We start from the raw sequence: 11,028 nt of genomic DNA, 5'->3' as shown, positions 1-11,028 counted from the left end.
TATTCGACCGTCAAATATAAGTCCTAGATATTTTTGTTTATTGACTATTTCAACCGTCTTACAAGAACAGTTCGAAGATTCCGCAATGCTTGAAGACAAAAGTCTTCGAGCAATGCGTCCTGTCTGTGTTAACATACGGAGCGGAGACGTGGACACTGACGAAGGGACTGGTCCACAAGTTTAAAGTCGCACAACGTGCAATGGAACGGGCTATGCTTGGGGTTTCTCTCAAAGATAGGATTAGAAATGAGACTATCCGCGAGAGAACGAAAGTAACCGACATAGCTCACAGAATTAGCAAGTTGAAGCGGCAGTGGGCTGGTCACCCGTGTCGCAGGACCGATGGCCGTTGGAGTAGACGGGTCCTGGAGTGGAGGCCGCGTCTTGGCAAACGCAGTGTGGTACGTCCTCCGGCCCGTTGGACCGACAATCTACGTATGATTGCCGGTGTAGGCTGCATGAGGATTGCGGAAAACCGGGATGTCTGGCTCGAACTTGGGGAGGCCTATGTCCGGCAGTGGACTGCCATAGGCTGAAGTGATGAGTGATGACAAGAAGAGTTGTGAAGATTAGCATGTAGATATTGGTGACTGTGTGCTATTGGTTTTAAATTATTATGTGATTTCCTATTTTGGGTAAAACTGATGTACATTAGTTTCATTTTATCGGGATTTAGAACAAGTCCTACATCATGAGACCATTTTATCAACAGGGTAAAAATCTGTTTGTATGTCTCTCAGAGCTGCATCTAGATCGTTATTTGCTGCTGTAAGACAGGTGTCCTCAGCAAAGTAGTAAATGTCACTGTTTGGTATTAGCTTGACAACATAATTTATATAGGCTATATAATGCAAGGGGCCAAGTACGGAGCCCTGCGCTGTTCCGTCTAACACTCGTACGTTTTTACTGGTGGTATTGCCAATCTTCAGTCTTCTTAGTCTTGACACCAATTGTTTAAGTAGCCCTGTATACCACAGTCATTAGTTTCTCGATAAGAATATCATATTATAGCGTGTCAAAGGCTTTACTATAGTCAATAAACACTACCAGAGCGTGTTTTTTAGTATTGAGGTATTTATAAATATTATCCGTAAAATTTGAGAGTAAGAGTTGGTTGAGCTCTTACCTGATTGAAATCCAAATTGTTTATTTGTTTTTATATTGTTATTTTTATAGAAGAAGTGAATTTGTTTTGAAACAACTTTTTCAAGTATTTTTATCTATTGTAGAAAGTATAGTAATTGGGCGATGGTTGTCATAGATACCCTGGCTTCCTTTTTTATGTATGGGCCTTACTATTCCAGTTTTTAGTTAATGAGGATAAATACCTTGTTTGACAGTTGTATTAATAAAATGTGACAGTAGTTCTGCAATCTCAGTATTTATAATTTTTAGATCTTTTGCTCAGCATCGACGTCAGTTTAGTCGACTTCTTAATCGTTGACTACAAAGTAGGTTTACTAATGATAGTATTAAGAACTCCGCTTTAGCTTGTAAATATTTGCAAAAAAAACTACTTCCCAGCTTAATATAGGTCACACAAACTATAATCTTAAAATAAGAAATCAGATTAAAAAAGTACTTTCTTTTATTAAAATATAGATTTTTTTGTCTCGGAAATATCATTGATATATTTACAAATTTTCTATTAAGCGTATGAATCAAGTTCTTATCCCGTGTAGTAAATAATCCTTTACAAAAATTACAGTAGTTTCGAATAACGTTGCAACGTTAGGACGTCTGAGTCTCTGACACCTCAGTCCTCCCGTGACCATGGTTGCTGTAAAGTATTCGAAACGTCGGGCATTTAAAAAACTTAATAAACAGCGATAAAATCCAAAAAAGTTGATTCATTTCATATTTTTTTTTTTTTTTTTGAATATCATATCAAAAATTGACCGCTCCAGCGGGATTCGAACCCGCGTCTTCGACATACCGTGTCGACGCTCTAGCCAATTAAGCTATGGAACGATATACTCGCTAGAGCGAAACTTTTGATATGATGATTTTTACTTTCGGTTTAAGCGAACCGTGGCGCCGTCTATAGTGAGTTCTTTACAGAGACTCGTAACTATTCAAAGTTTCATATTACAATGAAAATCTTTGACAGGAGACGACACCATGCTATTTTTAATATGTACGATTTTTATTTTTGTGTTACCCACAATTAGGAATTCTAAACATTTTTGAATATCATATCAAAAATTGACCGCTCCAGCGGGATTCGAACCCGCGTCTTCGACATACCGTGTCGACGCTCTAGCCAATTAAGCTATGGAACGATATACTCGCTAGAGCGAAACTTTTGATATGATGATTTTTACTTTCGGTTTAAGCGAACCGTGGCGCCGTCTATAGTGAGTTCTTTACAGAGACTCGTAACTATTCAAAGTTTCATATTACAATGAAAATCTTTGACAGGAGACGACACCATGCTATTTTTAATATGTACGATTTTTATTTTTGTGTTACCCACAATTAGGAATTCTAAACATTTTTGAATATCATATCAAAAATTGTCCGCTCCGGCGCCTGAGCGCTGGAGAATTCCTAATGTGGGTAACACAAAAATAAAATCTTAGATATTAAAAATAGCACGGTGTCGTCTCCTGTCAAAGATTTTCATTGTAATATGAAACTTTGAATAGTTACGGGTTTCTGTAAAGAGCTCACTATAGACGGCGCCACGGTTCGCTTAAACCGTAATTTAAAATTATCATATCGAAAATTCGCTCGAGCGGGTGTATCGTTCCATAGCTTAATTGGCTAGAGCGCCGACACGGTACGTCGGAGACGCGGGTTCGAACCCCGCTGGAGCGGTCAATTTTTGATATGATATTCAAAAATGTTTAGAATTCCTAATGTGGGTAACACAAAAATAAAATCTTAGATATTAAAAATAGCACGGTGTCGTCTCCTGTCAAAGATTTTCATTGTAATATGAAACTTTGAATAGTTACGGGTTTCTGTAAAGAGCTCACTATAGACGGCGCCACGGTTCGCTTAAACCGTAATTTAAAATTATCATATCGAAAATTTCGCTCAAGCGGGTGTATCGTTCCATAGCTTAATTGGCTAGAGCGCCGACACGGTACGTCGGAGACGCGGGTTCGAACCCCGCTGGAGCGGTCAATTTTTGATATGATATTCAAAAATGTTTAGAATTCCTAATGTGGGTAACACAAAAATAAAATCTTAGATATCTTTAGTAGAGTTTTAATTCATGTTTTCTTCTTGTCGACGCTTTAAAGTTTCCACTTTTAAGTAGATAATTTTATTTGGAAACTGTTAAATAATAAAGTTGAAACTTACAGCTGCATTCATAGAAACTTTGTATCTGTGATTTATGAAAGTGATATATTTAAAGTAGGATAGAAATGAATGAGGTTAATATTCGGTATTTATCGTGCTCGGCCTGATTTAGTTATTTGTTTTTAATAACTGTCAAGAAACAAAAATTTTTACACAGAAATTGACGAAGAAATATTGTTAAAGTAATAAAAAATATTTTTAACATACCTACACATAGGATCGTCTATTCCTAAGTTAGACGAAATAAGGAAAGGCAAATTAATGTTGTTATTGTTGTTGTTTACCTCAGTTTTAAATAAAAGTAAGTTATGTGTAATAAATAATGGACTCGAAACTCTTTGTACAGCTCAAAGATAACGAAGGAGTTTTTTTTATCGTTCGAAATTTATTATATAATAATTGTTTGCAGGCAAGAAAAACCGACTTCAATTATATCAACAAGTAATACAGCGTAGGTGTAGACGAAAAAAAAGTCAAGTAAATACGCATTATCAAAGATTAAATCATTAAAATCCGTACTCCCTGTAAAAATCAATGCGGATTTTCGAGAGTTTTCCTAGATTCCTCTGGGATTCCATCATCAGGTCCTGGTTTCCTTATCATGGTACCAAACTAGGGATATCTCCTTTCCGACAAAAAAAGAATTATCAAAATCGGTTCATAAACGACGGAGTTATGCCCGAACATACATTAATATATATATACGATCGAATTGAGTAACCTCCTCCTTTTTTTGAAATCGGTTAAAAAATGGTGTTCGCAGGTATGGCGCGGATTTTTTGTGGTATAAAAAAATTTCTATAAAAATAAATGATGACTTTTATTTTATATAATAGATTATGTTACGGCAAATTTAACTGAGGTAGGGCACAGCAGGAATTTCCTGCTCAAAATATGGAGCAGCCCGACTGGGATTGTTATATACGTGTTAGTCGATGGTTAAATATTGTCTACAGTTTATAGTTTATGGTATGACATTAATCTAGAGACTTCGGTAGAACTACAGAGTGAGCACTGACTGTAGGATTAAGCTTGTACCTAATGTAAGTTTAATTAAAACTAATAAATCTCTTGAAGACACTGAGGATGTTTAATTTAATAAACACATAACAGGGATATTACGTCGACCTTACAGAAGACCACAGCTAAATAATACTGTTTTCAAACAGTATTGTGTTCCTGCTGGTGAGTAAGGTGACCAGAGCTCCTCGAGGGGGGGGGGGATTGATCGGCAACGCGCTTGCGATGCTTCTGGTGTTGCAGTCGTCTATAAGCTACGGTAATCGCTTACCATCAGGTCGCATATTATAGGTACTTACCTACTATTCTTTTTAGCTTCGCTGCTGTAGCAAAAACAAATATAATTATACATTACGTTCACGTATACGTTTCGTTCACTAATGTCTCCCTGGAGGACCACACACCGATTCAGAATGCTTTATGTTCCCGTGTAACAAACAAATGCTGGATTTAAATGCGTCTTGTGGTAACAATAAAAATACATTTGAACTCGAACCGTTTTAAAACACATGTTTAACAATATATATATATATATATATATATATATATATATATATAGGTATTAACAAATTGAATTTAGTAATGTTACTATATCATACTGGACTTACCGCAATTGTCATTTTGAAACCCCAAAAATTTCGGCGACATTGCAGATGCCGTGGTCGCAGACGGCTCAATCGTAGAAAGTCCCTTAAGTAGGTGTGTGTTGACAGTGACCGTAAAAACTTAAAAACTTACATTAGCAGGTTTGTCTAATTGTCTCGTAGCTTCGTCTGCTTTGTTCTCGTATTCTAAATTATTTTACCTTCAAGGGTCTAATTAACGTACCGGATGAGTTCCGCAAGTGGGTGTGAAGCTGTAAATGGGTTAACTGGCTTAACCCGAAACTACAGAATGGGGAAAAATAGTCCAATGACTCTAAACAGATTTTTATACAAAATAAAACTGTATCGTTATTGTTTTTAATATTAATAAAGGAACTTCTTTTATACTTTTTAACAAAGTTCCTTTATCCTCTATAAATAGCAAACTATATTCAATTTTTTTTTTGTACAAGTGATAGAAATAATGTATAAGGTGTCTCATTAATCGGTATGAGGCCTTGGCCTGTATTTGTCGGTGTTTTTATAAGAATAATGAGATTTTTATATGGTATTACAAGCGATATGTTAACTTTAAATTTAACAAGGCGTTGGCACAGTGATCAGGCAACTCTGACTGATACACAATTACAATAATTTTGTGTAACTACAAATATTGGCGTTTCTTCTCGTATTTTCTTCTCAGCCTACTATGGGCTGGAGAGTCTGATACGTTTTATAAAATATATAGTATGTAGAAGAAATCACAAGTACGTACATACAGAATAAAAGTAATATAAGAATTATCTTATTCAAACAATGTCAATTGGAAAAAAATCTATACAAATAAATAAAATCGGAGTGTCTGTTTTTAATATTAAATACACGGTACAATATACATATACCAAATTATTATTATTTTTAATTTTTGTCTGCCTGTCTGTCTGTCTGTTTGTTCAGACTAATCTCTGAAACGATTTGACCGATTTTGACGGGACTTTCACTGGCAGATAGCTGATATAATAAGGAGTAACTTAGGCTACTTTTATTTTAGTTTTTTTTTTTTTTTTTTTTATAACTCTGCCAACTGAACAATAATTATTTTGTTAAATTCCTCGCGAACGAAGTCGCGTGCACAGCTAGTTTATAATAAATCTTTAGAAGAAATAACCTATATTTTTTTTATGTATGTTCGGGGATAACTTCGTCGTTTATGAACCGATTTTCATAATTCTTTTTTTGTTGGAAAAGAGATATACCTAGTGTGGTACCATGATAAGGAAACTAGAATCTGATGATGGAATCCCAGAGAAATCAAGGAACACCCTCGAAAATCGTAGTGACGACTAATGCGTTTGTTTTGTTTCGTCTACTTCCGTTGTACTTGTCGATGTAATTGAACTCGGTTTTTTTCGTTTGCTCGCAAACACAATTACTCTAGAATTAGATTTAACTGTTAAAGGTTATTTACATTAATAACGCGCGAAGCTTTCACTAAAAATATTGTTTTCACGTGCGTCTAGCACATAGCTGTTTCTTTATACATACCTACTATTGTCACTGATTTATTATAGAACTAAATTTTAATAGTTTCGTACGCATTTCATTGTCTATATATCTAAAATACATTAAATAAGATAATTATTAATAAAATTAACTAATATTATTATAGGTAATTATTACGTGTCGATGTAATTGAAGTCGGTTTTTTTCGCTTGCGAGCAAACACAATTATTTTTCAATGAAACAAAACATTACATTTATCAATGTTTTATTTTCTTTTTGGAAATACTGACTGCTGGCTCCGTTTCATATTCAATTTCCACGCGAGGTTTCTTCCTCGCTGGTACGTTAACAGACATATCCTGTAAAAAATGATACAATATATAAATAATGGCAGCAAAAATAATGGCAGCAATGACAGATTTTAATTGGAAAAAAAAATATATTTTAGTTTATAGTAAAAAAATTAAGAATTTTTCAGCCTTCATATTGACAAGACTTATATCGTCAAGTGGTTCTCGCGTTATTTTGCTATCATACATCCATCCAAACAGGTGACATTCAACATAATAAGTATTTAGGTATTTAGTCGATTATTTTGACTATAATAGTATTCAAAAACATCAACTAATATTTCATTTATAGTTTGATGTGTATTCTGTATCATCATCATCATAATTGGCCTTAGTCCGTCTCATCACAGCAGCCTTTCGCAGTCCACTAGTGGACATAGGCCGCAAAAATGGCGTGAACTCATGTGTTTTGCCCATAGTCACCACGCTGGGCAGGCGGGTTACCCCATTACGGGTTTCAAATGAAGTTTTCCTTCTCCAGGACCCTGATGATTTTAAGCCAGGTTTATCTCACGATCGCCTTTTACGACCCCCACGGGAAGAAAGGGAGTGGTGCTATTCTACTCGGCCGACACCAAACGACATGTATTCTGTATAAGAGTGTGTAATTTGTAGCATTTATAGAGTAAGCGATTCTATACAATTGATTTTGTATAAATATAGCACAGCCTTCTTGGAGGCGTATAATATTAAAATATTACATAGCCTTCCTAGGTGAATAGACCATCATCACAAAATAAATTTTTAATTCTAACCTAAAATTAGTTCTTGAGGTTAGTGCATTCAGACAAACATACAAACTCTTTAGCTTTTTAAAACACCACAGCAATTTTGGAGATTTCTATATCATTAAACAATCCATCAAAAATGCAATAATCTCAAAAATAATTGCCTTAAAAACATAATGAAATATATCTTATTTGCAGTTTTATTGTATGTAGAAATTACTTTTTTTGTATACAATTATAAAAGATATACAATTGTATGATAAGATTTTTACCAATACTAATATTGAGATTTTTCTTTCTTATACATTTCGATTATTTAACCAAAAATACTTGTGACACAATATTGTAACTTTATTAACACAGTATTATCCCTAATATTATTTGTAAAACCATCACATAATTATATCCTTGAAGTTATTTTTGTACCTAAATTTAACTAAAGTTAATTTATAGTAATCAAATATTATTTTATTGTTGTTTGTAAAAGAGTAAATTGTTTTAAAGAAAGTCTGTTTACCTCAATATCTGATGTCTCCGATTCAAAGTCACTTCCAACATCTGCATTTTCTTTTCTACCAGAATCACTTTCCTGTATTAAAATTACAAATAATGAAATGTTGCAATATTAATAAAAGAGTTTAAAAAATAACTGAAATTTGGTATTGTTTTATTATTAAAGATAAAACTCACACTTTTTTTGTTATTTGGATATTTATACATAAAAGGATATTTAAAGAAGAATTTTTTCATAGAACTTGTATGAAATCCTCAATAATTCCTCAAAAATAATAATTAGATAGAAGTATTGAATATTTCTCTCCAATCTCAAGTGCCCTAGTGGCTAACTCTAGGCAAACTTATTGCCGTACTTACTCAGATACTATGGGTGTTAGTGTGTTTTATTTTAGACTACTTCTTTGATTAAAAAAATATTTGATTATAATATAAATATATGGCAATGTGGCAAAAGATTTCAAGATACAAACATAGAAGAGGAAACAAACATACCAACTGTTGTTATTTATGTATTATATTAGTATATATTAAAATATAATAAATAAATCTATATAATAAAGAAAATGATGAATAATTTTTTCTGTGACTTGTGTCCAAAAAAGGCATATGTAAGAACATACCACATCACTCATATCGCTATCAGCTTCAACAAATTCATCTACTTCTTCAATGTTAGTCTCTAACTCTTTTTCTAATTCTGGTTCCATCTCCCTTTCTTCTTCTTCATCATCAGATTTCTCACTCTCACTTTCACCGGAAACTTCCTCAGCTTTAAGAGCTGCGTCGAAAGCCATTTGTGGGAAGTTGTAGATATCATTGTACTGTAAATTTAAATTAATATTTAATTTTTTCTAGTGTTTGACAACAAAATGATTGGCAATAAAGCCAATATTAATATAAATAAAATAATTACGATTAAACATTATTAGATCATATTAACTCTTATACCATTTAAATAAACTGTATACTCAATATGACAACAATAAAAAAAACATACTTTAAAAATAACCATAAAATTTTCTACTCAAATATCTGTTCAGAGATTATTAGAAAACTATCCGTTGCGGAGTTGACGTGATTTAACCATTTGGCTGTCTCTGCACACTATGTAGTTGTGGCTCGTTTATTTTGTTTCAATGCAATATAGGTAAGAGAGAACAGTGTCTGGTAACCCAAGATTGCAAGTGTCAAAGATCTATGCAGAACACCTACATCTGATTGCAGACTACTCATTTATTGCACAAAATGCTACATTTTATGTAAAAAAGTATGAAAATACTCACAGTTCCTTTCTTTAATCTATCTAACAATTGTTTCTCTATAGCATTGTCTATTCTAGCAGCCACAAGTGCTTTCTCTTCCCTTCGTCGTTCACGTCTTTCTATTTTACGCTGAATCGGAACCAACTCTTTTCTAAAAGATAATGATTAATAATATATAAGAACATTATAAATGTAAGTTTGTGTGATATAGAAAGGCAGATACTGGTTACTTTATCACATATAAAGAAAAAAAATTAACTGTGGTGGATCTTTGCATCTTTGCAGCACTCAATCACAGGAGTTTTACATGAGATAAAAGGGACTGTTAACCAATAATAACTTCAAAATTTCATTATACACATTTTAAAAATAATTTCTATATAGGCAATCAAACTCTTTTATAATATTTGTATAAACACAAATATTTTACACTTTATTTATTTTTTTCATAGTTAAACTTAAGTAGCATCAATGAGTTAAATTTTACTTACACTCTCCTCAATTTAAGTTTCCTCATTCTTATTAAATATTGAGTTATTTTTACAAATCTCTGCTTGCATTTTGCTTTTATAAATGCAGGCCAGTAAAGCAAATTTTCATTTATCTGATAAATAGCTTTTTCAAAATTTCTTGAAAGCTTTACTTTCTCCCATTGTTGTGATGGAAACATTATCCTGAAAAATATACAAAAAAATCAATCCCTGATATCTCTTAATCTTTTTCTGCTGTACACTTTTTAAGCTTCACAATTTTGACTGTTCCATTTTGTCCCATTAAAATATAACCTATGTTGGTCAATGATAACATAGCACTCTACTGATTGAATAATTTTTAAAACGGGTACACTAGCTTTTAAGTTATCAATTACAAACATTTATAAATATAAATAATTGCGTTTGCTGGCAAACGAAAAAAAACCGACTTCAATTACATTGACCTATAATACACCATAGGTAGATGAAAAAATAGTCAAATGCATTATCAAAGACTACTCCAAAAGTTGTAATCAGATCTCGATGAAATTTAAATGTGACCACATGACTAACATCGGCTTTCAATAAAATTAAAAATCATTGAAAAAAAAATAATGTAAAAAGTTATGTGGATTTTCGAGTTTCCCTCTATTTCTCTGGGATCCCATCATCAGATCCTGGTTTCCTTATCATGGTACCAAACTAGGGATATCTTCTTTCCAACAAAAAAGAATTATCAAAATCGGTTCATAAACGACGGAGTTATTCCCGAACATGCATAATATATATATATTGACAAGTAAATGTGTGACTAGTCCTTACCTCTCAGCAGTTCTCATGTACAAATATATAATACCATTCTCTTCTCTGATGGTAGCATATTTACTGTTTGCGAGTGGACAAGACGAACGACTACACAAACCTGTTAGGTTATATTCATTCCGGCAAAATTGTTGGGTTTTAGTCCTATAATTAAAAGTACATGTATTTTTTTTTTACATAACAATAATTGTGTACACAATAATCTTTTATAGTAAAACTATACTTACATTACTTTATGTGAGCAATGGGTCTTGTTTATTATAGACCACACAACCTAAAAAAATGAAATACATTAATATGTACAACTATTAACTTTTTTTCTATCCTTGAAATTTATAATACTTACATCATCGTGCTGCATTTTAACTTTTAAATTAATATCACTTTATATGCATTCAAAAACATAAACTTTTAAAGAGACTACACAACACACATGGGCAGTATGTGACAAAATTGAC

The 11,028-nt window shown here is 32.8% G+C and overlaps 1 protein-coding gene across 1 annotated transcript; it reads right to left on the bottom strand.

Annotated features, from left to right (window-relative positions):
• Positions 1 to 6,667: 6,667 nt before the first annotated feature.
• On the bottom strand, positions 6,668 to 11,028 carry LOC123669944 (protein MAK16 homolog). Its single transcript, XM_045603455.1, has 8 exons — positions 10,917 to 11,028; positions 10,798 to 10,844; positions 10,571 to 10,714; positions 9,767 to 9,949; positions 9,297 to 9,426; positions 8,634 to 8,834; positions 8,015 to 8,086; positions 6,668 to 6,778 (listed from the first exon to the last, which is right to left on the bottom strand). The coding sequence occupies exons 1-8, from the start codon at positions 10,929 to 10,931 to the stop codon at positions 6,677 to 6,679; spliced, it is 894 nt and encodes a 297-aa protein (XP_045459411.1). The 5' UTR covers positions 10,932 to 11,028; the 3' UTR covers positions 6,668 to 6,676.

This window comes from Melitaea cinxia, chromosome 4, assembly GCF_905220565.1.
Source record: "Melitaea cinxia chromosome 4, ilMelCinx1.1, whole genome shotgun sequence".
Lineage (NCBI taxonomy): Eukaryota > Metazoa > Arthropoda > Insecta > Lepidoptera > Nymphalidae > Melitaea > Melitaea cinxia.
Note: the sequence above shows the minus strand (reverse complement) of the source record. Positions and strands in the feature narration are given on the sequence as shown.

What these genes read in the sequence shown, in the direction of transcription:
- LOC123669944 (XM_045603455.1), bottom strand. An exon ending in ATAGCGATATGAGTGATGTG is followed by an intron (nt 8,087 to 8,633) that starts GTATGTTCTTAC and finishes ATTTTAATACAG; the next exon opens with GAAAGTGATTCTGGTAGAAA. An exon ending in CGGAGACATCAGATATTGAG is followed by an intron (nt 6,779 to 8,014) that starts GTAAACAGACTT and finishes CATTTTTTACAG; the next exon opens with GATATGTCTGTTAACGTACC.